General features: G+C 34.5%; 5 protein-coding genes across 8 annotated transcripts; 1 reads left to right on the top strand and 4 right to left on the bottom strand.

Moving 5' to 3' along the window:
- Positions 1-2214: 2214 nt before the first annotated feature.
- On the bottom strand, positions 2215-3404 carry LOC149662805 (uncharacterized). The gene is made up of 4 exons (XM_089842325.1): positions 3261-3404; positions 2993-3173; positions 2853-2929; positions 2215-2770 (listed from the first exon to the last, which is right to left on the bottom strand). Exons 1-4 carry the CDS (start codon positions 3402-3404, stop codon positions 2495-2497), a joined length of 678 nt encoding a protein of 225 aa, XP_089698451.1. The 3' UTR covers positions 2215-2494.
- A 2249-nt stretch (positions 3405-5653) lies between these two features.
- On the bottom strand, positions 5654-6973 carry LOC149662806 (uncharacterized). Its single transcript, XM_089842326.1, has one exon. The coding sequence runs from the start codon at positions 6971-6973 to the stop codon at positions 5654-5656; it is 1320 nt and encodes a 439-aa protein (XP_089698452.1).
- Positions 6974-9012: 2039 nt separating this feature from the next.
- Positions 9013-12537, top strand: LOC149662807 (uncharacterized). Of its 2 annotated transcripts, none has more exons than XM_089842251.1 (6): positions 9013-9105; positions 9198-9537; positions 9603-9746; positions 9812-11953; positions 12015-12150; positions 12221-12537. In XM_089842251.1, exons 2-6 carry the CDS (start codon positions 9241-9243, stop codon positions 12460-12462), a joined length of 2961 nt encoding a protein of 986 aa, XP_089698377.1. In that variant the 5' UTR covers positions 9013-9105; positions 9198-9240; the 3' UTR covers positions 12463-12537. The 2 variants fall into 2 exon arrangements, with proteins under 2 accessions (XP_089698377.1, XP_089698378.1); XM_089842252.1 differs by having other exon boundaries at positions 9039-9537; positions 9812-11303; positions 11373-11953.
- A 153-nt stretch (positions 12538-12690) lies between these two features.
- On the bottom strand, positions 12691-14673 carry LOC149662808 (uncharacterized). Of its 3 annotated transcripts, none has more exons than XM_089842364.1 (5): positions 14438-14673; positions 14072-14301; positions 13723-14006; positions 13431-13658; positions 12691-13364 (listed from the first exon to the last, which is right to left on the bottom strand). In XM_089842364.1, exons 1-5 carry the CDS (start codon positions 14518-14520, stop codon positions 12903-12905), a joined length of 1287 nt encoding a protein of 428 aa, XP_089698490.1. In that variant the 5' UTR covers positions 14521-14673; the 3' UTR covers positions 12691-12902. The 3 variants fall into 3 exon arrangements, with proteins under 3 accessions (XP_089698490.1, XP_089698489.1, XP_089698491.1); XM_089842365.1 differs by having other exon boundaries at positions 13343-13528; positions 13587-13658; XM_089842363.1 differs by having other exon boundaries at positions 12691-13658.
- Positions 14674-23469: 8796 nt separating this feature from the next.
- LOC149662809 (uncharacterized) lies at positions 23470-25075 on the bottom strand. The gene is made up of 4 exons (XM_089842366.1): positions 24693-25075; positions 24441-24629; positions 24027-24318; positions 23470-23971 (listed from the first exon to the last, which is right to left on the bottom strand). The coding sequence occupies exons 1-4, from the start codon at positions 24891-24893 to the stop codon at positions 23670-23672; spliced, it is 984 nt and encodes a 327-aa protein (XP_089698492.1). The 5' UTR covers positions 24894-25075; the 3' UTR covers positions 23470-23669.
- Between the last annotated feature and the right edge of the window lie 1697 nt (positions 25076-26772).

The following is a 26772-nucleotide window of genomic DNA, read 5'->3' on the forward strand; positions in this document are numbered from 1 at the left end:
TCCCAGTTTCCCGTCATCCTGGCGTACGCTATTACGATACACAAAAGCCAAGGCATGAGTTTAAAATGCGCCATTATGGATTTAGGTCCGAATTTATTCGGAACCGGCATGGCGTACGTCGCTTTATCAAGAGTGACGTCTTTAGCCGGACTCCATCTATTACAGTTCGATCCGACTAAAATTAAGGCGGATGGACGAGCCATTATGGAATATAACAGGCTTCGCAAAAAATATAGGCCAGATCTGCCTCTATTGAAAATAACGGAGTCAAAACAAAGCCGAGGTAGAAAAAGAAGTGCACCTACTCTATCTAAAAGCCTTTTAGAAGGCGAGGAAGAGAGATGTGACGAGACGGCGCAGGAAATGCCAAAGAAGAAAAGGAAAGACCAACAGTTTGGATAGTTTTCCCGTGAAAGGTTTAAATAATGATGATCCAGTAACATGATATTCAAATAGCGTTTTGCAACTACTGTTATTAGTGCCCGAATTAAGAGAATTGGTCAAATCTTACAACGGATCATTCGTAGAAAAACCAGTTTTACGCTGCCTCAGTAACGCAATAAACGACATCGAGAGTTCTCAAGGTAGTTTTAGCCGTAAAGGGCTGGAACTGAGAATAGCTGTTGGTAATCACTTCGCTAAATGAGCAACAAGACGCCAGTGAATTTTTGATGGTGCTCTTGACGACACTAAGCCAAGAAATGGAAGCCAATTACTCTAAGGCTCTAAAAGATCTTTTTTGGTCAAAGTCTCGAAACGTTACCAAATGCCCCAAATGTCAAGTTGAACAAAATTCGGAAAACATTGTTCAAAGCAACATTTTCAATCTTCCACTAGAAAACCGAGATAAAATTGATTGGAAATCTTTAGAAAAAAGGATGAGATTAACAGAAATGCGATGCGTATTTTGTGATAATCCTACAATACAAGAGCGTGATGTATTGATATCCAGCGGAAAGTACGTATTTCGATGTCTTCTACGTGGCGATTACAAAGATGGTCGACCAATTAAGATTTCGACCAAAATATCGAGTTTCGAAAATCAAAAAGTCACAATGAACAAGATGCTTTTTAAAACTAAAGGGGTGATTATTCATAAAGGTGAATCGTTAGCCGAGGGACATTATGTGAACTTTGTGAGAAAAGACAACGGCTGGTACGAGGTCAGCGATACTATGATTAGAAAAAGAGAGAGATTCGTCAGTAACTTGACTGACGTCACTGTTCTGCTTTTGGAAAGAGTATAGACATTTTAAAGGGGATGTTAAGCGCCCGGATTCCTAAAAAAATGAACCCGTAGTAAACCCTAAAATTAATGTTACGTATCAGATGGTTTCACGTCCTGCCAGAGATATATGAATAGAGTAATATGAATAGTTTCATATTACCTTAAGATTAATTCATGACTAGGTAAAATTATCGGCCCTAGAGAAAGTTTAAGGTTTACGTTGGTTCAAGGTTCATTTCGGAGTTGTCTTGGCAATAGCTGTGAAAAGGGAGCGGAGGGAGGGTTGTAGGGCCTAGCTATTGCTACGAGAGAAAAAAACCACGAATCTTGCTTTAATTATAGAATTTCCAAGAGGTAAAAAAAACTAAAAGCGTACACTGTAAAAAAAAAGTGACTATTCCGTACCAAATAAGGTATTTTTGCTTGCGTCCCCAGGCGACCCTTTTTAAGTACTAAAAAAAACCTTTATATGAAGGTACGGAAAAGTACCTTTAAGAAGAGGTAGTATTTGCGACCTTAATTAACTCAAAAAAACCATTAAAGGTTTTAAAATGGTAACATTAAGGGTACTAGAAAAACCTGTTTCGGAAGCAAGGTATTATTTTAAACCTGAAAGGGTTTCAAAACGTACTTATTATGGTGTTAAAGCAAACTCAAAAGGTTTTATTTAAAACCTGTTTTGAAGAAAGGTGTTATTCAAACCCTTTGTAGGTAGCAAAATGTACCAATTTTGGTATGAAAAAGACCTATACAGGTTCTGGAAAAACCTCTCTTATTAACAAGGTATTATTTGAGACCTTTAAGAGTTTTAATATCTACTTAATATGGTATTAACCCAAACCAATAAAGGTTCTGAAGAAACCATATTTTACAATGTATTATATGAAACCTTTGATGGATTCAAAACGTTCTTCTACAAGGTGCTATTTGAAACCTTTGATGGATTCAAATTGTTCTTTTACAAGGTGTTATTTGAAACCTTTGATGGATTCAAAACGTTCTTCTACAAGGTGTTATTAGAAACCTTTGATGGATTCAAAACGTTCTTATAATGGTGTTATGTAAAACCATTTTAAGGTTGTTTTCAAACCCGAATTGCGCTCAAAAATGAAGCAGTTGTGGTATGAAAACAACACATAATAATAAAAAAACAAAGTCAGTATTATAGCTAACTCAAATGTCATTTATAACCATCAATTTACAAGGTAAGGTTCACAAGTACAACAAATTTCAATGAAAATTTTTCAATTTAAGAGGTTTAGAATTTTATGCATATAATTTGTTAACCGCATTTTTAATTGCTACTGGTAATTTTTTTAGTCCTGGTTCAATTTCGAGAACTACTTTCTGTATAAACTGTAATGTCTTCATCAACTTTGGAGAGTAATCAATACCAAACGCATAATAGGTCATAAAGAGCGTTACAAACCCTTTAATAACACTGCTCGATGAAATTTCTACAGTCTCCAAAACTACTTTCACGGGTTTTCTGAAATAGTCTGCGTCTTGAATATATACCACAGCATGCTCGTGGTTTGGAACCTAGAATAGCATTTAATTAAATATCTATGATCAATATTCATGTGTATATGAACAACCAATAGATGATGAAAAATTTACTTACATCTAAAGTAAAAAGCATTTTCGGGTTTTCCTTAAAAATCAACGGCAATAAAAGTAAACTTGCGCCAACTTCCATTTCTAATGATAACAATTAATTTATGTTATGAAATTTATATTTCAATGAAAATAAAAAATCTCTACCTGTATATATTTCAGTCGTAACAAAATCTTTCTTTGATAAAAGTTGATTATTCAACTTCTCAAAAAGATCCGACTTTTTAGTCAATTCAAAAATCTTTCCCGTAATAGGACGAATGTAATCGACGATTTTTTTCTCAGGGTTAAAGTCAAAATTAATGGTCCTCTGGAACTCCTTCAATATCTAATTATATAGGGACATCAACTTATTATTTAATGGGAAATTCTAATGTATTAAATATCCTAGCTTAATAATTATAATCAATATTACTTCTTGTTCGTCAGTCAAATTTGGATAATTTTCTATGATTTCCGGCACCGACTTTTCAACGCAAACTTTTCGCGTAACTTGAAAAGTTTTTTTCATTTTTTCATCCACTATGACTTGGTTTTCTTCCATTCCTCCTGAAGACATTTTATGTGAGCAGCTATGCTAATTTCAACTTCAAAGCAATCCTCCTAAAATAATTAAAACATTTTCATAAAAGTTCTAAAACCTACATGAAATGTTTGCTATGTACCAATATTTGAAATCTTTTTATTTTCTTCATTGGCACTGGTTGATCTGGGTCGTTTATTTTCCGTCTGTTGTTCGAATGCCCGTGTTTCTTTTGAGCATCTTTTACAATCTGCAAGTGAGTGGAATGCCGCCTTTCCCGCTCAAATTTGGACTTCAAACTTTCTAACCAAGTGCCCTAAAAAATGGGAGATTACTTTCACAAACACACATCATATATTTATATGTATATTGTAAATACCACCGTACTTACATATTCGGTTCCAATTTTAAGACGATCAACTAAAAAGCGGTGTTGAGATACCAAAGCCTGACAAACTCTATTATACTCATCATGGGTTGGATATCTAGTAAAATTAAATATATGGGTAAAGTTATAAATGACGCTGTAATTATTTATATCAGACTTACATAGTGTAGCGACTTAAATCCTCATAAAGAAGAGCAACTATTTTATTCGAAAATCTCTCTTCAGTTAAAACAATTGGGTTTTTCTGATCAATTAATTCTTGAATTTGATTAGGTAAGGTTGGAACCTTATATCCTAGAGGAAGTGTTAATCTTCCGCTCGTAGTAGTAATTGGTTCCTCCTCTGGATTCGCAACTGTGGCTCTAAGATTCGGTATCTCTTGGTTACTACAGGATGAAAGGAGAAATAATGTTACGAAACTCACGTCTGATATAAGTATTTTGTAAATGGGTTTATTATAGCCTACCTTGAAGATACTGAAGCTGCGACTTCGATATTTTCAGATCCTAATATATTTAGTTCTACACCATCAGGTGGGCTTTCTTCTTCGTCACTATCAATGTCAATGAATGTCTTCCACTTTTCAGAATAAATCTGTATCCCAGATATATCTTTTCTGAAAGTTCTCTTAATATTTTCCGATAGGTTTTTCATTGTGAATGGTTCATTCAGCTTAATTTCCTTCCTTCGCTTTTCAAACGACACGCAATAGCTTCTTGACTCCTGCTCTCATTATAGAACGATTTAATTTGTAAACAAGTTCGTGAAGTGTCTACGTGTCTCACGCGATAATTAACGACAGGGTCTATATCTCATAGTAATAAATGTTTTTAACGGGAGATTTTTTGCAGAAGGAATTCTGTATTCATTCATTGAAGCGTAATCTATTTCAGCCCCAGGTCGAATAACTTTCCAATGTTTAGAATCCTTCACCTCATAGGCATGAAGGTGTGAGTTATAGTTTTCAACATAAAAAACTTTCCCACATAAAAGCCAACATTCGCCAATTCTCAGAATATGAGATATTTTTAGAAATAATGGTATATCTTCACCATGAATAAGGTCAACCGTTATAAATGTACATAGCTTAAATGAAACTAAATTGATATTAATTTCTTTAGCTTTTAAAATTGATAGGTTTTCCCATTCAACATTTAGATACTTGCACTCTCTTATTTTAAGTTTAAGATCGTAGGGCAAGGTTGAAAACAATATGCATTTTAACCTTTTTTGTAAATCGTCATTTTGAAGGCCGTTTTTCCCACTCCAGTCATGGCACTGGGCGTACTGATTTCTTTCAGCTATTGTTTTTGCAATGTTAGTAAAGTTTCTACATCTACTGGCTATTTGTTTGATTTTTTGATGCTTCGCTTCAAAGCGAAAGCACGCTAGTCTCTTTAATGGCCCATATTCTAAGATAAGTCTTGGGTAGTGAACCATGTAATGAATTTTTGGAGTGAATTTAGTTGGAGCCAACAACTTTAGGTTCTGATAAAAACGTTCAATCATGTCGGCAGCAAAAGCTAGCCAATTTATGTTTATAACAGGGGCAGATACAATATCAACTATTTCTCTCAGATTTAAATATAGTTTCCAGTGGATATTATCTTCACGAACAAAAGGACCAAATAAAAAAGGAAACATGTAGAACAAACAGCTCTTCTGGGCGGCTGAACCAATTAAATGGTTGTCTTTAAAAATCATCCCCTTTGAGAAGATGCCAGATTTATTTGTAGAATCTTCACTACCATACTCAAAAAGAGTTAAAATTTCGTTCATTTTTTCAAAAGAAAAAACTTCAGCACTTATGAGGCCAGAAAGAACAACTTTCAAAACAAGTGGTATAACTCCTTCGTATAGATCATGCATAATGTCGGGGGGGAAGCTATCCGTTACTTTAAATCCAGGAATTGAAAGGAAAGGTGATTTTTTTTACCCCGTAAATAGCCTCGTTAGCAATATTTTCAGAAACTGCTTCAACTTGGTACAAGTAGGCTTTTTCTGTTCTTATCGAGTAATCAGATTCTAAAAACTTTTCAGGTAATTCTGTTTTAACAGCCATGCAGTGTCGACAAATTCTTCCGCGACTGAAACCTTGTTTAAAGCCAGCTAACAGATGCGAAGAAAGATTATCACCCGAAATAGTTGCCAAAGCGCCCCTAACTACTACACCTCGTTCTTTAATAAATATTCCTTCACATTGTAAAGTAATTAGATCTTGAATAAGTGGATCAAGTACAGGCTCGTATCCATATTTCTCTACGTGCTTATACCTCACTACTATTGTTAGGAAAATGTTGCTTAATTTACTTCTAAATCTAGGTGGCAAATTCCCGAGAAAAAAATAAAATAAGCTAATTTTATGCTTTCCTCGTTTAGACCCAAGCGGATTTACTAACTCTAGCTCATCAGTATATAAATGGATTCTCAATAACGACTTTTCATTTTTAAATATTTCGTGGTTCATAAATATTTGGCCTTGATCATAATCACTAACTGTACTATGCTCTCCTTCCCGCTTTCCTTCCAATGCATATTTTTGGATTTCTTCCCATACATCATCGAAAGACAACATTCTCTCAAGTAGCTTTAAAATATTTACATACTGAAAGGTATCCTTAAAAGTTTTGCCATTACGGTAGTTTTCCCCCAAATTGTACTCGATCGGGGACAAAAGCTCAAGCTGTTGCTTACAGAAACTATTTAGCTTGTAGTCACTTCTTATAACATCAGTTAGAGTTTCTACTTCTGGAATCTCACCAGGTTCAGAGTTTGTACACAACTCTTTAACATTTTCAACTATAACGCTGACATCATTAGCTATGCTCATAGCAACTGAGCGCGGAAGCAAATGTTTTTCCCTCAATTTCAGAATCATCAAAGCCATGTTTTTGCGTAGATTCACTAAAGAATCTTCATGATTTTGGATTTCATTTGCGTTCACATTATTGGTCTGTTCGTTAATATGGGGCTCATTGTGTTGGTTTTCAATAACTAAAGAGTCAGGCAGAATCCCATCCTCAATTTCAAGGTACTCTAGGCTGTGTTTTCGCTTAACATGGCTTGTAAAAGATTTATAGACATTGTATGGTTTTGAACAAATTCCTACATTGCAAGTGATTTTAAAATTTGGGTCATGAATATGTAAATCTCTATAATGAGTTAGAAGCTTCTTGAATGATGGTCTGTTGACACCACACATAGAGCAACGATACATTTTGATATCTATAAACATCAATGGATACTCCTATAGTTATGATGTTCCTATTGCCATGAATTTATTCAAGTTAACAATGAATATACAGTTTCAATATACAGTAGAGTTAGCAGGCCCAAGGCCCACTGAAGAAAAATCAATTTAGGTTTCAATTACATGTGTATATTCAAGAATAACCATAGTAAATTCATGTAGATATTCAGTTTCAGTCAGAATCAAATAAGGCGAATTATTACATAATGTCAATGAAAAATCTCATAGGAAAGGGAGTATGTCCCTAAATTCCGACAGAAACCGAGTATAAAGAGATTTTAAGCCTCCTTGTACGGGGTAGAACCATGGATAAAGAACGCGCGTGAGGAAATTTGTTTTCACTCTACAGGATAGGCAACTCCCTATCTCGAACGACAGTTTATTCTGTATATACTCTGTTACAACATCGGTTGTCAGCACGCGCAAATCTAGGTCTCTATGTAACGTAGCTTTTTACGTGCTGTCAAGAGACAAAAAACTTCAGGATCTTCAGGATTTAAAATATCCGCGAGGTTTTTTAGCTCGAGTGCACGGACCTCTAGGCCTTAGTTTAAAATACGTTTGAAATTGCCTACAGCGTACACCTATTTGAAACTAAGGCCTAGAGGTCCGTGCACTCGAGCTAAAAAAACTCGCGGATATTTTAAATCCTGAAGATCCTAAAGTTTTATGTCTCTTGACAGCACGCACGAAGCTAAGTTACATAGAGAAATAGCTTTGCGCGTGCTGACAACCGATGTTGTAACAGAGTATATACAGAATAAGCTGTCGTTCGAGATAGGGAGTTGCCTATCCTATAGCGTGAAAACAAATTTCCGCACGCGCATTCTTTATCCATGGTAGAACTTTGCTACATCGCTTTGTTAGAAACGTCCACTAAAGAAATCAAACTGAACGGTACGGGTTGCAGTGCAGCGTTCCATTGTCAAATTCATCATGAAATATCAGTACATACAAAGCTAGGCGCCGTCCTATCTCTAGCCATTGCTCTGAGAGAGATAAGAGGTTGCCCAGTTTTGTACTCACTAACATTTCAAGCTGTACCTGACTGTCGTCAATATGCACCCTGGGGTTTTTCAGCCCACCTGCCTGCCTGAGTGAGTGCGTTCAGGGACAAATACTTGTCTTATATTTATTTAGTGGAAATTTGGGTCTTAATTTTTTTTTAAATATTGGTATTATTATAAAAATTGCACATTACCATTGAATTTTTGGTCTTCAAGCTGAGAAAGCCAGCTGCAGTTGCTAACGTTTTAAGATTCTTCAAAGACTGCAATAATTAAAAAATAGCCTTATGGATCGCAATTTACCACAACTGCTCTCCACGCTTTTAATGAGCGTTGATAATCCTATAAAATGTAACACTATAGATACATCTAGTACTGATATTAAAATTAAGTAGAATCATAAATACCTTTTCTATCGTCAACCGCTTGTTTCCAAAATTTACAACGGGACACCCAATCAATATGGTGGGACCAAAAATGACGGACGAAGGCGACGAGCCGACGACGCGATACCGAATTTTCCGACCACAAAAATGATTATTTTTTCCGAATGGGCGAAATTTAAAACGAAAGATTACCGCAAAAAATTTAATTTTTTACCGTATGGCCGAAATCCAGAAACACTGATTTAATAAAAAAGATTCTCGCTTAAATATGGTATAATATATAAGATTGCTATGTTCATTGCAAACGCTTTGTAGGCACACGCTGTGGAAAAAAACTTAAGAAATGGCGGAATTCAATTCTTTATTTCTTTCTTTTCATTTTCAGTCAACGCGTCTTTACCCTTAACCATTAGTTGGGGGATGGAAGTTTCAGGTGTCCAAATTGCAAACCCCCTCCCAAACACGAGCTAATGGAAAAAAACCAAGCCACGAGGTTCATAAAGATCACGAGGTTCGGACCACGGACGTCCGCCGTATTTCTTCATGGAGCCTGTATCTTAAACGGAGAGGCTAAGCCGTAGCTTCCATAGTATAAAATTCCCTCTCTCACCCACAGTCCTTCTCAAAGTGGGGGTGGAAAGGGAGAGTAGGGTGAATTTCGGCAGTGAAGGTCGAATCTGAGCACGTGATCCTATTTCTGTTTCCGGTAAAAATGGCGCCTAAATCTATAACTGAAATCTCGGTTTGATATCAAAGAACTTAAAAAACTAAATAAGTGTTCATAACTGATTTATTTAGAATGTCAATTTAAGAATATATAACCTGTTCTCTTAGTTTCACGATGGTTAAAAAACAATGCGAGTATTCTTTGTGTTGGAATAGGGAAAATTATTTTAAACCAAGGCCTAATAGTGCTCATGTAAGGTATTTTCCATTCCCGAGACCAAAAACTGATTTTGAGAGATGTTTAAAATGGATTTCTGCTTGCGGACGTTTTGATAATCGGATTACAATTGAAAAAATTAAGAAATCAACATATTATATATGCTCTGATCATTTTGTGGGAGGTCATGGACCAACAGAGAGTAATCCTGATCCTATACAGTTTGAAGAAACTCAAGAAACACTTCGGTTAATGGTATGTTTAAAAACTATGTTTTACAAATTAAGTCGCTCTTTAATTATGGTGTCCAATTATTATAGCATCAAAATGAAAATAACTCTTTAAGTCTTAACACCCAACATCCTCAAGATAAAGTACCCGTAATAGAAAAACCCGAGGATTCTCAGTACACAATATTAGAAGAAATCCCTGATGCCAATGATACCCAAAAAATATTGTCTTCGGTGTGTAAATTATTACTTATTTTTGTAAATTTTAATTAAATTATGTTCATCATTTAAATATTAAGAGTGAAAATCCAATAAAATTATTGGAAAACTCGACTACAAATCTCATACCGGTGCCTCAAAAAGCAAAGCTCACACATTTTGAACCTTGTCATGTGAATGATACCCAGATGAATGTTATGGAAGAAGACTCAAAATTCTCTCAAGAAAACCAGTCAGATGAAAACAGTAAAACTATTTTATATAGCCTTCTATCAAAAACAGTGACACCACCATCATTGTCGGTGAACCTTGCACCCTTTGGAAATGAAACTAATCAAGCCGAAGTAAACATTAATAATGGTATCATGTACACTGAGCATTTAAGACAAACTTTCGGAGGGAATCCAATATGTAGTGGATGGGTAGCTTCATCCAGTTCAAATGATGATAGTGTGGTATTTGTAAAACTGGATCCAGGAAATCGCTACGCTATTAAGACTTTTACAATAAAAAACCAAGATAAAAGAGGAACTCTCAAAATTCACGGAAAAGACGTCTCTAATATTCCATTCATAAGGGACTCGCTACATGATATCCAGAGCGTGGTTTCATTACGTATCTTGATAGAAGTAATAGATTCGTTTGATTTGTGTAGCGGAATTTTCGACAGCAAAATAGTAGATCTTTTTGATAGCAAGGTAAAGATGAAAGGGATAAAAAATGTTTTTACAAATGCAATTCACGCGAATGACTGCCAAATTGTATTACAAAAAGTGTTACAAAATAATGGAAAGAGTCTAGATACGCGTGAATTATGTCAAAACTGTCTGAAATACAGGAGGTCATTAAAAAAGTGCATGGAGCGCTGCAATAAAAAAAATGGTGAAAATAGAAATAGCTACTTGCCAAGAGCCCAACTTGAAAAAAAGATGAAGCAACAAGCAATTGCGAATTCACAAATGGGGAGGAAGATGAAAATTATGAAAACTAGAATGGAAAGTCACCTTAAAAAATTTGGAGAGAAATTGGAACCTGAAGACACCCAATTTTTTACAAATATACTAGACCAACAGAAAAAAATGCTACCAAAGAATTCTTTTCAACGCTTATTCATTGAGCAACAATTATCTGTCCTCAAAGCCAAAAACAAGCGCATGCGTAGATGGCATCCCAAGATATTACAATGGTGCATCCATTTCTATCGCAAGTCTCCAGCATCCTACAAACTTATTGCGTCTTGTGGTGTCTTGCAACTACCATCCAAGAGGACCTTGTACAACCACTCTAGCCATATAGGGCTGACACCTGCTTTCAACAATTTCTCCTTTCAAAAGGCCAAAGACAAGCTCTATCAGTCGTGCCCCGAAGAACACCAGAGATACGTTAGTTTAATTTTGGACGAAATGAAAATTAAGGAAGACATCATTTACAAGGCAAATACGGGGGAATTGGTTGGTTTCACTAACCTCGATGATGTGGGAAATGAAATTCTAAGATTGAGGCAAGCTGGTGATGATGAAATGCCGGAAGTGGCAACTCATGTGTTACAATTAATGATAAGAAGTGTAACTGGTAATTTCAAATTCCCATTAGCATATTTTCCATGTAAGAATGTAGACAGTGATAACCTTACTACCATAGTATCAGAAGCGATAAGTCGTCTGGAATATTATGGTATAAAAGTGGTAGCTGTGATTGCTGATGGAGCTAGTACGAACAGAAAAGCATTTAGAAATTTTGTTAAGGATGGATTTAAGTGGAAAAATATTTTTGCGAGTGATGAAGAGAGATTCGTTTTTTTTATTTGTGATCCCCCTCACTTGATAAAAACTACGAGGAACGGGTTCGCTAATAGCAATTTCCACACCAAAACCAAACGACTTTTTAAAAATGGGCAAGAAATATTGTGGACACACGTTTTAAAACTCTTTGAAATGGATTCGCAACGACCCCTTAGACTGGTACCAAAATTAACGAGGGATCATCTTTTCTTGGATTCCTACTCGAGAATGCGCGTGAGATTGGCAGCTCAAATTCTAAGCGCAACCGTTGCTAATGCCCTGGAGTTTGAGCTAGGGGAAGGTGTCCGTGAAACTGTTCAGTTCATTAGAATCATGAATCAATTCTTTGACCTTATGAATACAAAAAACTTGGACGAGGGAAAGTTTAAGCGCAATCCTAATTTGAATCCATTTAAGATACAAAGTGATCCAAGATTAGAAGTAAGTAAATATTTAGAATATTTATGGCATTGTGGCTAATGCAATTGATTGACTTTTACAGTGGTTGGAACAAACATTTATTAAGTACTTTGAGGATTGGCAAAATGAAGTATCAACGAAGGCAGTTAATTTAAAGGCAGCAGAACGTCTAAGAATGACTCTAAGTCGAGAAACTGTGGAAGGGTTAATTATGACTGGTTTGTATAAAAATATTTAAAGCAATGGGCTCTAATCGTTGTTTTTCATGTCATATCTTTCTTTTCTTAGCTCGATCTGTTCCAGGAGTTGTTAGATTCTTATTATCGAAAGGCGCCTCCTTTGTTTTAACATTCCACTTAAATCAAGACTGCCTAGAGCAAGAATTTGGGAAGCAAAGAGCGTCCTGCGGAGGAAATACAAACCCTGATGTGCTACATTTTGGGCAGAATGTTGATAGATTTATTAGTTTAGAGAAAGAAATTTTGGCCCCTTTTGAGGGAAATACTTCAATAATTCCAGAAAATAATTAGTTTCAATTAAGATCCTTTATATACATTTAAAATCACAGCGCTGTTTCAATAAAGTATCAACAAGAAAAATCACAATGTGTTTTTATCTGATTCTTTATAAACATAAAAATGAGGTATTGCTCCTTATTTCCTATCACAGAAATGTGTTTTTATCCGAATTTTTACAAACATAAAAAATGAGGTATTGTTCCTTATTTCCTATCACAGAAATGTGGTTTTATCTGACTCTTTACAAATATAAAAATGAGGTAATAAATTGGTCACATTTGGGGCGTTATTATTAAATGTTTTACCTGAAAAACATGGCAAACTTAAAATTCCAAAACATTATTTAAGTTGTGTTTTTGGGACTAGGATCACAATTTGGGCATTTAAAACTATTACTAAGTACCTTTAGACTGTAAAACTATAGGATTTTAGGGCACACTTGACTATATTTTTTACACCTTTGTTGATATATTGTTTAATTCTTTCAAACCTTTTCTTAAAGCTGGGCATGATTTTTGTTTTTTATTTTCTTTTGAAAAATATATACCCCTCAAATATAGTTGGAGACCTTTTCCTCTTAATTTTAAGAAGGTTGAAAATATTTTGGGAAGGATTTTCCTTGATGCGTTAACCTTGCTTGGAACTTCTGAAGTTTTTATCACTGCTTGAAATGCTTCCAAAATCTGGCAATTATCCTCCATATTCTTAAGGGACTTCTCCCTTCTTGCTTCATTGTTTTGCAGTATACATTTTAATTTCTTTCCATTGTAGAATTCTGAAGCCACAGCATCTATGATCTCAAACATATTGAAGGTCGTCTTATTAACGTAGAGTAATCCCCCTCTGTTATTTTGCGTTACCCAGGCAGATATTTTGATATCACTTAAATTATTATTTAAATATTCTTTAACTTCCTGAAAAGTCCCCTTAATTGAGAAGGCGGACACTAAACACCATTGATATGGCAGAGACTGGCATACTGATTTAATCGTTGCACCAGCGACGTAGTAGAGAATTTGCTTGGCCTTTAAATCATTTGTTAAGGTACTGGCAGGCAAATTTGAAAGTTCTTCATTAACTGTGGGAGGATTTAAATTTTCATGGTTGACCTCGTTTTTCACAATATAGCAGTGTACAAGGCTTAGGATGTTTTTTAAAAATCTTGCAGCAATGGCCTTCTGGCCAAAAAATGGTAAACATGTAAATATCTGTAAAAAATTGGCATTCATTAGCATTATATTAAAAAGGAACCAAATCCATTAGGATACTAACTGGTGGGGCTGTCTTAGAAATATATTCACGAGCTTCAGTTAAAAAGTCATCATTGGAAAGCATCGCTAAGCCAGTGCCCCAAAAAGATTTTGAAATTTTTAAATGATCTAATTCCATATTAAATCTTTCGAGCCCAGTCTCCCACACAGCCGCCCTTTTAGCAATTCCTACTGCTATCAATTCTTCCATTACAAGATTTGTGTAGGTATCTGTGGATTTTCCCAAATCCTGCAATTTTTCTAAACCTTCGTTAATTATCTCTCGGAACTTGTTCGGGGTAAAATCTAAGAGAAGTTAATTTAAATTAGTACATTAACATCTCCAATTTTAAAATTTGTATTCAACTTACTACATAGAGCTACGCACGGGATTATTTTTCTTATTTTTACTGGAGGCTTTGGAGCAGCGGTTAATATTTTCGAATTTTGAACTTCACAAATATGAGGTTCATTAAGATTGATATGCGATACATCATTGTCTATATATTCATCCACTATAAGCATTACTTCGGTTTCCTCAGTATCACTTATTCCATAGTAGTTAACATCATGCTTTTCTCTCTCTTTCTGAAGAGATTTCCTACAAAACGACAGCTGATTTAGCCAAGGCCTATGATAAAACTATCTTTACAAGTTTACAATATTCTCGGATAATTTTAAAATCATCAATCCAAATTAATAATACATTTTATTAGGTCTAATTGAAAAATACTTACTTTCCCGTGTACGAATGTTCATTTTTCGACAAGATGAACAAATTTCCCAGTGTTTCATTGTTACTAATGTTCACACGAGCCATTTTCAATTTCAAATCTATTTGGCAGCAGACGACTTTTTCAACTGCCGCCTACGATAAACGACCTTGACGGCCCTCAATTTCCGATACGGCCAACTAGCGCGAAGTTGGCCGCAAAGCGACTGTGAGGGGTTCATATTATATAGGGGTTAGCCTCTCCGTTTAAGATACAGGCTCCATGATTTCTTACACATTTTGTGTAATCACACTTCGCCGTAGGTGGCGCTAAGAGATTTACCGTTTACGGTTTAAAATAATTATATATAATTCCAATTATAGTAATTATATTAATTGTGATATAAATTAATTGGTATCCAAGCACAAAGACTGGATAAAAACGTAAAAACATTTAACAAATAATTAATTTAAATGGTAATACGCGGTGATGCCTACCCGTCGGTTTGCAGTTACATTACGAATCTGTTGAAACTGAAAGAACTGATATTTTGAAAGGTGTTTCGAAAAACCTTGAGGTATTTATGAGTACTATCAAAATTTTGGAAAGGTTAGATTTTGTACCATCCGAGAAGAATTAAACCATAAATGGTATCTTTGAATACCACTTGCGTCAAAATACCTTTTCGGAGACTTTCTGAAACCATCGATAAGAGAAAAGACCTACAATACCTTAAAAGGTACTTAAAAATACCATGAGGTATTTTTGAGTACCAACAAAATACCTTTATTTTTTACAGTGTAACCCCTGTTAGTAAAGCGTTGCAATGAAATTTAATTTCTAAATAAGCTCGTGTTATACAGAAGAAAAAACTATATAGGATAAAAATGTTACTTTTTTTAAGAAAGATTATCGTTCGCCTCGAAATTAAAACGTAATTTTTTTTCAAGTTTTGTAGTACATCATCTAAATCTGAGTGTACTTTGGATTCACAGTTCTGGGTGTGAAGCGTGTACCCATTTATTTTGAATCTTTTGCAGGTACAAAGTGTTCTTTGTGAACCACTCTATTGGATATCTTTGTGATTCCAAAGTGTTCTGTGTGAACCACTTAATTGGATATCTTTGTGATTCCAAAGTGTTCTGTGTGAACCACTTAATTGGATATCTTTGTGATTCCAAAGTGTTCTGTGTGAACCGTTATATTGGATATCTTTGTGATTCCAAAGTGTTTTGTGTGAACCGTTATATTGGATATCTTTGTGATTCCAAAGTGTTCTGTGTGAACCGTTATATTGGATATCTTTGTGATTCCAAAGTGTTTTGTGTGAACCGTTATATTGGATATCTTTGTGATTCCAAAGTGTTCTGTGTGAACCGTTATATTGGATATCTTAACGATACATCCTGCCAGAGATGTACGAATAGTTTCGTATTACCTTAGAGTAATTCATGACTAGGTAAAATTATCGGCCCTCAAAAAAGTTTAAGGTTTTACGTTGGTTCAAGGTTCATTTCGGAGTTGTCTTGGCAATAGCTGTTAAAAGGGAGCGGAGGGAGGGTTGTAGGGCCTAGCTATTGCTACGAGAGAAAAAAAAACCACGAATCTTGCTTTAATTATAGAATTTCCAAGAGGTAAAAAAAAACTAAAAGCGTAACCCCTGTTAGTAAAGCGTTGCAATGAAATTTAATTTCTTAATAAGCTCGTAAAAAGGCTACTTAAAACTGAACAGACTTGTTGAACTCAAATTTAGACACTAGTATCCAAATTTTAAACCAATATCAATTCCAATTTATTTTTCCAAAGGATTCACTAAATATCAGTTTCACAACTTCATTACCAACGCTCTACATTTTTTAACGTTAAGACACTCTTTAAATTTATACATTACTCATTTTAAAAAGTTAAAAAATCTAAACTAATTTTAACTAATTACAACCAGAACACCCAAATAGCTTAAATTTTATCTTTAAATAATATATTTTATTATATCCTTTTCCTTGTATAGTTTTTGTATAATATACCAGTAATAGTATTTTAGCTAAGAAATATATGAACTAATTTAATTGTCTGATTAACTAACACTACACTTTGTGTAGAAATTGATTTTAAAGTGTAATAGAACTTTTCACTATTGTCGTCACCAAAAAAATATAGACATTGCCCCCATAAATAAAAAATAAGTAAACTATTCTTTTCAATCAAAATATTCCAGGAAGTTTTGCATATTCTCTTAGTGTTTCTAAACAGCTACGGTTATCTATCTGCGTGACAGGTGACGTTTCCTATAAATCAACAGGGGTAGAATTTGCAAAAATTTTCTGGAAAATTTTTAAAATACATTTAAAGTTTAATAACCATTTCATTGTCTTTTTGGTAACCCATGCACAAAATAATGATTATAAAACAGCAGTGTTCTTTAAGTTTAAGCTAATAGTTGCGTGACAAAATTTTAAAAACATAGCCTAAAATTTTATATTTAAATGAACATATTATAGCCAGTAAATGGTAAAGTTTTACTTCAACCCGCCCCCCCCGCCAATTACACAACTAATATAACCAAGTACAACATTCTTTCGACAAATCAGTAATTTCCTATCGTATCAACATGCGCCAACAGAAAGATATTTCATCATAGCCAACACGAGTAATATAAAATACTTAAAATGTACAGTTGAAAAATACGATGACCAATAGAACTTCCCCAACTATCATTTTGGAAAAAAAAACCCAACAAGACCTACGACAGAGACGACATATCAAGAAATATCCATATTCAATTTCTCTACTGATATTCAGACGCTTTGGATTGACACGTTCCAAGAGTGAAAGTGACTTTGGATTAAGAACAACAAAGATATACAAAGAAACAACCTTTGTGTTGGCTTCAACTATACCAATTCAAAAAATATATCTCAATGCCTCAACTTCGCTACATAACTCCTTTACGACTTGGCAATTGGTCCACAAACAAAATAGAAGCTCGTAAAAGGATTCGCAAAATAACTTCTTCAAACAAAGGTTGCCTAATAACGGCTGTATATGTACTGTTGGAAGTTTAGCTCACTTCTGTAAGCCTAGCTTCTGGGCGACAAAGTTTTGAGGGAATAAGGGACTTGTCAGAATGCCTATCCTACAGGAACTGACTATCCCGTGTCCGAGGGTGGTGAAACACCCCAAATCCCCCCTCCTTCACCACCCGATTAAACCTCAATTACTTCACTCGTTAATCTTTCATCACCGTGGACTATCAATTCAATTTGCATTGAAACTTCGTAATTCAAACCATCGCAATTCAATTTGCATTGAAACTTCATAATTAAAACCATCGCAATTCAATTTGCATTGAAACTTCATAATTAAAACCATCGCAATTCAATTTGCATTGAAGCTTCGCAATTAAAATCTCCGCAATTCAATTTGCATTGAAACTTCGCAATGAAGGTTTGACAAACAAAAGAACCTCGATGAAATCGGTAATTAAAGATGTCAATTAATGACGCTCACTCATTAACCACTAACGCTATCATGCAATAATAATGAATACGAAAAATGTTTCTGAAATGAATTAGATTTATCACTAACAATTAAAGGGCATCTGAACAACTCATATTTTACATCAACATATCAGTACGCTTTTAAAAAGCATCTTTAAAAATGTTAAAGGTGATTTAACAAAGACACCCCTCCCCCCCCCCATTATAGGAGACAAAAAAATTACTGTTTTCCTGACAACTAGGCTATTATAAATTCCCAATTTGAGAGTTCTAGGATTAAATGTATATAAACACTTTTTTAAAATAGAATCTTTCACTTGAGAGATTATCAAAATTATTATAGGCATTCAACATTAATGTTGGACTTTTAAGTGCATCCTTCACGTATGATTGTCTGTGAAAATTTCATTAATCTCTTCAATGATTCCATTGTGAAATTACATTTACCACTGAATTGAAAATTTTACGAGAACAAATCACTAATTATTTTAAAAACCATTCTGGAGACAAAAATTAAATTTTCCTTCGAAAGCTACGAATAAAACCTTATAAAATACGCAACTGTTAGCTTAAACATGGAAAACATAAAATATTACTAGAAAAAAAATTTAATAATATAATTTATAATAACAAATCAACCATGGGAATTTAATCCCAAATTAAATGCTGTAAATAAATGTAGCTATACCAAACCAAAAGTCTACATAAAATAAAACTTTTGTGCATTAACAGAACATCATCATACGTGTTTAAAGCTTTTAAAATACTCAAAAAACTAAATATTCATAATGTTATTTAATTCTTTAATGATTCACGAGGAATTATTAAACAAAAGTTAACTTCAAAATTCCAGATAATGTTATAATTATTTATTAAAGAACTCTTTTCTTGAATAAAATTATTGACCATAATTTTTATAGTTATTAAATTACTGTACTCAAGACCTAAATAGCTGACAACACGCAATTTCAAGATTCATTTCATAAGTATAAATAAATAGTTATTTCCAATGCTTAATGCTAAAGCTAAACAGTTCCATTGCCTGCCCTAACACGGTGCCTAATATTCTACTCTACAATTTTTCAATACCAAAGTCACAAACCAACTAGAAGTCAACACGAGGGCGGACCTTAAAGTAGCTTATGCCAGCTTTTCAAAAATACACAAAAAAGAAAATCTCTAACAGTACCAAAGTAGCGATGTTGCACTAAACTTGCGCCTGTTATTGCTTTCAAATTACTATCAAATTGCCCCATTTAGAACGATATTACTAAATTGGATGTTTTTCTACCAAAATATTGCTACCTTTCCCAAATTATTGGTAGTTAGTTTATTTATAGTCACGTTTACCACAATTTGCCTATTTCACCAACTGCCAGAATAAGACATACTTTAAAGTCATTTATGTTGAACGTGAAAGTTAAGAGCAATATCCGTATTTAAATGTTGTTGGAACAATGGCATTAAAACAGTCTTTAAGAATGATCTGCGTGGGAACATCTGGTATATTTTTGGTCATCCCCCATCGGGAATTAATTAATAATGCCGATTCTCTGGAGTGAGTGAATACGCGATGAAATAATGGCTAAAATCAATCCCGGTTTCAACATTAAAATAAATTAATAAACAATTAAGACTGAAGTTGCAGATATTAGTCAAAAATGTCTTGATTAGAATCAAGACTTAAAAAAGTATCGATAAGACTGAGGTTATCACTTGACTTAAGGTTCAGATATTAATTTTTCTTTTTAATTGAAACTTAAAGGCATGCTTAAGAAAAAACAACGTTCCATTACCGTTTTACGTTGTAATAACTTATTTTACAGGTAATCAATTTCAAAAATTTACTTATCTCGGGTTTTCGGGCACAATTCCATTCCCCCAAAACATTTTATCATTACATTAATTACTTTTGAGAGATAACGTGTCAAAATAAACTTTAAAACAATAGAAAACTGAATGAGCGATCTGTTTAGCCATGACCAAAACTTTCAAATCAGTGTTGCCAATGTTAGAAAGTGGATTTTCCCACTCATTTCCCGCACCCCCTTTTTTACAGTCATATTTATCTGGACTATTTTATCCTACTAAGCTTAATATGGAATATCACTCCGCATGGCTTTGACAATATGTACAAATGCTCCAAATTGCTATAAAGCTTAAAAATTCTCAAAATAAGCTTTCTTTCTTTTTCAGTGCCAAACTTAAAATCACCGAATTTATTTCAAAATGTCGCTTGAAATTATTAAACCGGACAAAATTTTCGAAAATACACTAATTTTAATTGCACAGTCTGCACTATTAACCCTTTAACAAGAAAATTCCGACATTTGATCGATTTCGGATAAATATTACCTTTTCCCCACAGAGGCTAACATCAAACCTTAATTTCCCACGATGTGAGAAAACACCCACACATTGGCAGCACTGCTTTAAAAAGTTACAACAAGCACCCTTTCGAGACATGTCCAGAACAAATTAGTGCTTAACCCGCTAATAGTACGACCACGGAGAATTGATGTAAACTGTAGTTGAAATATCATCATGTGCGACAAGCGGCACTGAATAGTCTCTAACTATTGTTTGAAACTAGAGAGAGAAATAGGTGAGTAGCATTAATCATGTCCTGAGCTATGAGAATGAACAGTATTACTGTTGACTTAAGTACACTAGACATTACATCATTTTGCATAACCACTAGTAAAAATCTAACTGTCCCTACTTAATTTTCCGCCATTGTTTTCAACTGTTCCACTGCGAAGCATGTTGGGCACTCAAAGTCATACACGTACTCTCTCAAAAGTAATTAATGTAATGATAAAATGTTTTGGGGGAATGGAATTGTGCCCGAAAACCCGAGATAAGTAAATTTTTGAAATTGATTACTTTAAAATAAGTTATTACAACGTAAAACGGTAATGGAACGTTGTTTTTTCTTAAGCATGCCTTTAAGTTTCAATTAAAAAGAAAAATTAATATCTGAACCTTAAGTCAAGTGATAACCTCAGTCTTATCGATACTTTTTTAAGTCTTGATTCTAATCAAGACATTTTTGACTAATTATTATTGTTGTGGCTCCGATATTTACAAGTAAACCTAAGTGTGTTTAAATACTTGTCAGTTTCTGAAAGTAGAGTTACCCACCGCGTTTGTAACGTTCGTCCCACGCATACACATCTGTTGACAATCTTTACACTGAAAGTTTAAAATGTTATGCTATCTCGTTCAAATCATTTTTGATACCAAACACACCCGTTATTTCATTAACGTCTTGGTTTAAACACCAGTGAATCAAGCGAAGAGTAATGAAAGCCGTAAAATGACAACCCTTTCGTAGTGAAACACGAGTTTCGTCGCTTACAGCTGTAACGACTGATGTCATCTTGAAGCATATTTTTAAATATTAAACAAAGCCAGATCCTATATAGGCACGGAATTTAATTTAAGCCTCTCGTGGATATACCTTAGTAACGGTAACGTTGCTATACATTGTCTGTGAGAGACTACTTTCAGAAATAAAGCTTGTATGAATGGTTATGGAAAAGAGCCAATATGATGAAATATGTTATCTTTATCAGTTGCCAATATTATACGGGAATAGAAATATCTAGCACTAATGTTGTATACTAACAATGTCAATTTAATATCCACTAAGGTCTTCTATATACATATGTTATTGTTTGTAAATAACGTATTCATTAGCATTATTCGTTCCGCTATATTTATAAATAATATATACATCTCAATATCTATAATTTCTGATAATGTATAACGGAGTCCGAGCCCTATGTGATCTACACATCCCTATTGTAATGAATTAATATTAGTTACTGGGGGCCTATTCTGTAAGCTTCGAAAGGGAGTTGTCGATCGATTTCTCTCTCGATCTCGAACCGAGATCTCGAAAATCACAAAAATGATATTCTGTAAGAAGTTGTCGAACGTTAAGCACTCGATTATCGACAACGTTCTCGAACTAGATGTCGACAGGGTAATAGCTATCGAGATCGTCTTTTTGCTTCGAGAAGGGCACTAGAATGCGGTTTCCCACATGAAATTTCGTCTGAAAAAAAATGGCTGCTTTTGTTCATTTAGCTCGACTAGAGTTAATTAATTTAGCTAGAGAAATTGATCGTCAAAATTTACGAAGACAACGGGTTATTAGGGATAAATCTAAAGCTTTTGAGCTGTCGGATATAAATTTTCGGCGCTTATATCGCCTGGAAAAATGTATAGTGCTAGAGCTATGTGAGGATCTCCGTGGGCCTTTGTCAAGCGAAAGACGTAGACGTACGGCTTTGCCTGTTGATTGCAAGGTAAGTAACTTGGTTAAAGTGATATAATTAATAATTAGGTTTTATCCTAATTACTATTAAACACTGATTTTACTATCGATACTTTCAATTTAGATCTTAATTGCGCTACGTTTTTATGCGGTTGGTTCTTATCAGATTTGCGTTGGCCAAGACTTATTCCTTCAAGTTAGTCAGCCCACAGTATCCCGTGTTATAACCGAAGTTTCCAACATAATTTTAGAAGTTTTGGCCCCCAAATGGATTAAATTTCCATGTAGCGAGGTTGAAAGAGTGGCTACACAGATTAGGTCAGTCTCACATGTATGTATGCACATACTGAGTTATAAAAATAATGTATTAACGTGACATGTTTAATATTTCAAGGTTTATGGAGAAAACCAATTTTCCTGGTGTAATAGGCGCCATTGATTGCACCCATATAGCTATTGTACCTCCTTCCAAAGTTAATGACGAAAATCGGGAGTATCTTTATGTTAATCGGAAAGGTTATCATTCCATAAACGTTCAATTGGTAAGTAATGGTCAAACGTTTTATAAAAGATTGGATTGGATATATATTACCATTGATTTCTACAAACAGATTTGTGATTATGATTTAGTAATTTTGCAAGTTAATGCAAAATTCCCTGGATCTTCCCATGACACTTTCATATATAAAACCTCAAATATCTCTAGTTATTTAGAAAGAAAATTTGAAGAAGGTATTTTGAAAGGATCTTGGCTACTTGGTAGGGTACTAATTTGACTATATACGTGAGAAAATGTTATTCATAAATGATAATTTAGGAGATGATGGCTACCCGCTTCTCCCATGGCTAATCACTCCTATTTCTAAACCACTGGTTGGATCTCCACAAGAACGTTTTTCTCTAAGTCAGCAATCTGCGAGATGCGTTATCGAACGTTGTAATGGTGTTTTAAAACAACGCTTTCGGTGCTTACTTAAGGACCGCGTTCTTCATTATTCCCCCCAAAAAGCAGCAAAAATTATCAACGCATGTGTCGTTTTGCATAACATTTGTATATTGCGGGGGGGGGTACCAAGTGATTTTAACACATTAGAACCATTGGAAGATTTTGAATATGGGCCAGATGATAGACTATGGGTGGATGATCAACCATGGGAAGATGTTGCGCCACCAGTAGTAAACCGAGCGGATAAATGGAAGTTGGCTGGCCAACAAACCCGTGATCAGATAATTAGAAGAAGATTTACTTGACAAAGTTTAAAAGTGTATAAATGCTATTTTATTTTTATGAACTGTTGTTTAACGTTTTTAAACAGAATAAATTATTTTGGTTATTTATACAGAATAAATTATTTAAATTATTTATACAGAATATATTAATTAATTATAATTTATAGGAACATTTAAGTTAGTATTTATACAGTAAAGTAATATTTTAGGCTAATAATGTAGAATAAATAGTCTTTTGGTTAAACTAAGTATCTTTCTTAGCTAGTGCATCAACCAACATCTGGATCACATCATTTGTACGCTTATGAGTTGCTAGTTTCAACTTCTCAATGAAATTTTTTTCTTTTTTTATTTCCACTAGTTGTTTTTGTTGCAAAACCAGGTCTTCGGTGGCTTTGGCGTGACGTGATAGTGAAGTTGCTATATCTTTCAAAACATCATTCTGAGAGTCTTGGAGCTTTTCCAACAGAGACGATGTATTTTCAAATTCACTTTGTTTTGCTTTTTTCCCTTCCGTCATCAATTTTTGTCTTTTTTCTATGCTGACTAAAATAAAGTTAAGATTCAATGGGCTCCTCTCTTGTTAGTCACTTTAACTTACTTTTAGCGGATTTTTCGATATGCCTCTTGTTTTCATTAACAGCAATAGGCTCTTCACTAGCGCTATCAAAATCATCGACAATGTAGTTTTCTAAACCAGCATAAACTGACGAGGAACTTGTAGATGGAAGCGGTTTCTTTGAAAGGCTGCTTGTTGGTTTTTGAGGATTGTTTTCAGTCGGCAAGGTGCTTCTATTCTGATAACCCACATTAATGAAGTTTTCCTTCAACGCCCGGGCCTGACGTTCGTCACTATGATCACTTGTCATTTCAACAGTTGATGTTGTTTCACTCTGTTCAGATCACATACGTTATAATACTACAACCATTATAACTGAGCTAGTGTGTTATATCTGTTGTAAAATTACAATTCCCTATTTTTACCCAACGTCATTGCACTCGACCGTAAACTTACATCATCAAGTAGACCATATTCTTGAGCTGAAGCTATTCCCTCCACCATTTCTTTACCGTAAACAGCCAATAACTGTTCTTCTAGAGGTGTAAGAACCTCTGTTGACTTTTCACCCCCACCTGTTGCATTTAATGACTTCTTTATTCGAGCTGCTTTAGCTTTACAATTACTTTTCCAGTCAGCCAATACCTATCATGATAGAAGTAAATAATTTAATTACCTCAGCAATGAAATGTATCAAAATTTTCTTACCTTTTTCCATTTATCAGTGCTTTTGCTTGGGCCTGTACCATCGGCATTTAACAGTTCTGTTAACACATGAGACATTTTCTCATAATTTTCAATTGTAAATCCCGCAGATAATTTTCTGGTTTTAAACCTTTCATTTTCTTCTAAATAACTTATAATTGTTTTTTGTTGAGATGAAGACACGCGCTTCTTCGAACTAGACATTTTTCGCTCCACTACACTCCAAACACTCGGACTAAATTAACCAAAGTAATTCTGTCAAAGTGTCAATCCAAACAAAAATACGGTATTTTGTTTCGTCTGCTATTAGTAGTTGCAACTTTTCGCGCCCCTCTATGATTGGTTTCAGTTGATCACGTGACTAACGAAGACCCTCCCTATAAACCGGAAGTAGGTCTCTCTTTCGACATCTATCTCGTACTCGAAGATCGACAACTCCGGTATCGAACTCGAACGATATGCGTTACAGAATACCATTCTCGTTCGAGAAGGATCTCGATCGATACGGCTATCTTCGAGATCGCATTCGATTCGAGATCGAGATCGAGATCTAAGAAAGTTACAGAATAGGCCCCCTGGGGCATGTTAATGTTGATGGTCCTCTTTTTTTATTAGATGCGTATGAAGTACTCTCCCATCTAAAAATCACCAGTTAACTGGGTTATTTCCCTCGCACCAAGTGACGCCGCTTGAGGCACTGTGAATTCGCTACCCTTTCCGGGTGTAGTGAATACTCAGGCTCTTCTGGCGTTGCCTCTTGGTGCCAGGGAAATAACCTAAGACGGCGGCCCCCCTGTCCTTAAGTAATATGTGGAATGGTCTAGTAATTAGCTTCTCTCAAAAATAAAAACGAGCCAAGAAAATAAAGTGTGGTTTGTTTTCGTTTTTCAAAACACCGTTTAATTTTTTAATTGAGTATCAAAAAAACCAAGAGATGCAACTCGCAAAATCAAGTAGGGAAATGAACATTAAAAATATAAAAATATCAATATAGTTTTCTCACTTTGTCCCAAGCAAATTGATATGTCCTTTGTGTACATTGAAGGAGGAGTAAAATATTTTTCAAAGATTACTTTCCTCCCAATTTTTGTATAAGAGGTTTAGCGCTTTTTCACTTTCTGCATAAGTTCCTTATGCTTTGTAGCCCTTAGTAAACGCTAGTGCTTCCATTAAAATATTTTTGGGTACATTATTTGCGTAGCCAAAACACTCAATTTTAAGAAATTGACCCTCCTCTTCGACTTTAGTCTTAAAAACAGCCTATTATACTCAGAGGGCTACGACTATTTGGAATTTGAGAACTCAAAATTTGTTTTTAGTAATTTAAAAGTGAAAACACAAAATTATTTAGCGAGTGAAAAATCGAACTTCTCTCTAGAAATTTTACAGATAATATAAACATCTTATGATCGTTTTTCCGAGGTGAAAAAGAGGAAAACTTAAAATGACAATGAATTCTCTTCCCAATGTAGGTGAAAAGGGAAATCCGAAAACACCCATGATACGAAGCCCAATCAATTCTGACGATGTGCGTGTGCCATTCCAGATTAGTTTAAGTGATAAAACGAGGTGAAAAGGAGGAAAAGTGGAAATACAAAAACAACCATGATACGAAGCCTATTCAATTCGTCAACCGAACCTGGCATACAGCTGGATAATATTGAATCGAAGTCGCAATGTTGAAAATGGAGTTCAAAGATAAAATCTATCGCTAAATAGATTAATTTGAAGAAAGGAATAATAACTAAATAATAAAATTAAAAACTTAATAACTATAATGAGGTGAAATTAATTTTATTATGTGGAATCGAAGGCGCAATACTGACAATGAATTTATTAAATGTTAAAGCTTAAGTATTTATTTTTTCTTTTAAAACATATCACCTCCAACCCTTTCATCCTCGCTGTCCCCACCGCCCATAATAGCTTCGTTAATGTTGGCTTGAGCTTCAATAGCATTTTCTAACTGATTTTCTCCTTCGTTCCAGCATGGAACTGGATATGGATACTGTAACAGTCCATGTGCACTTTCAAGCAATATCATTGCATGCTCTAGCATTTCATTTTCTTCATCTTCCTTTTC

Source organism: Phalangium opilio, unplaced genomic scaffold (genome assembly GCF_054372755.1).
Source record: "Phalangium opilio isolate 3A_F unplaced genomic scaffold, DU_Popi_V2 ptg000063l_1, whole genome shotgun sequence".
Taxonomy (NCBI): Eukaryota; Metazoa; Arthropoda; class Arachnida; order Opiliones; family Phalangiidae; genus Phalangium; species Phalangium opilio.

Bases quoted from the DNA above. Each gene is read 5' to 3' on its own strand.
- LOC149662805 (XM_089842325.1), bottom strand. From the start codon at position 3,404: ATGTCTTCAGGAGGAATGGAAGAAAACCAAGTCATAGTGGATGAAAAA. The intron at 3,174-3,260 runs GTAATATTGATT...CTATATAATTAG, and splicing joins ATTTGACTGACGAACAAGAA to ATATTGAAGGAGTTCCAGAG. The intron at 2,771-2,852 runs GTAAGTAAATTT...ATGCTATTCTAG, and splicing joins AAATGCTTTTTACTTTAGAT to GTTCCAAACCACGAGCATGC.
- LOC149662806 (XM_089842326.1), bottom strand. From the start codon at position 6,973: ATGTATCGTTGCTCTATGTGTGGTGTCAACAGACCATCATTCAAGAAG.
- LOC149662807 (XM_089842251.1), top strand. From the start codon at position 9,241: ATGGTTAAAAAACAATGCGAGTATTCTTTGTGTTGGAATAGGGAAAAT. The intron at 9,538-9,602 runs GTATGTTTAAAA...CAATTATTATAG, and splicing joins AAGAAACACTTCGGTTAATG to CATCAAAATGAAAATAACTC. The intron at 9,747-9,811 runs GTGTGTAAATTA...TTAAATATTAAG, and splicing joins CCCAAAAAATATTGTCTTCG to AGTGAAAATCCAATAAAATT.
- LOC149662808 (XM_089842363.1), bottom strand. From the start codon at position 14,520: ATGGCTCGTGTGAACATTAGTAACAATGAAACACTGGGAAATTTGTTC. The intron at 14,007-14,071 runs GTAAGTTGAATA...AACTTCTCTTAG, and splicing joins CCCGTGCGTAGCTCTATGTA to ATTTTACCCCGAACAAGTTC. The intron at 13,659-13,722 runs GTTAGTATCCTA...AATTTTTTACAG, and splicing joins TTTCTAAGACAGCCCCACCA to ATATTTACATGTTTACCATT.
- LOC149662809 (XM_089842366.1), bottom strand. From the start codon at position 24,893: ATGTCTAGTTCGAAGAAGCGCGTGTCTTCATCTCAACAAAAAACAATT. The intron at 24,319-24,440 runs GTAAGTTTACGG...TGATCTGAACAG, and splicing joins AATATGGTCTACTTGATGAT to AGTGAAACAACATCAACTGT. The intron at 23,972-24,026 runs GTAAGTTAAAGT...ACTTTATTTTAG, and splicing joins TATCGAAAAATCCGCTAAAA to TCAGCATAGAAAAAAGACAA.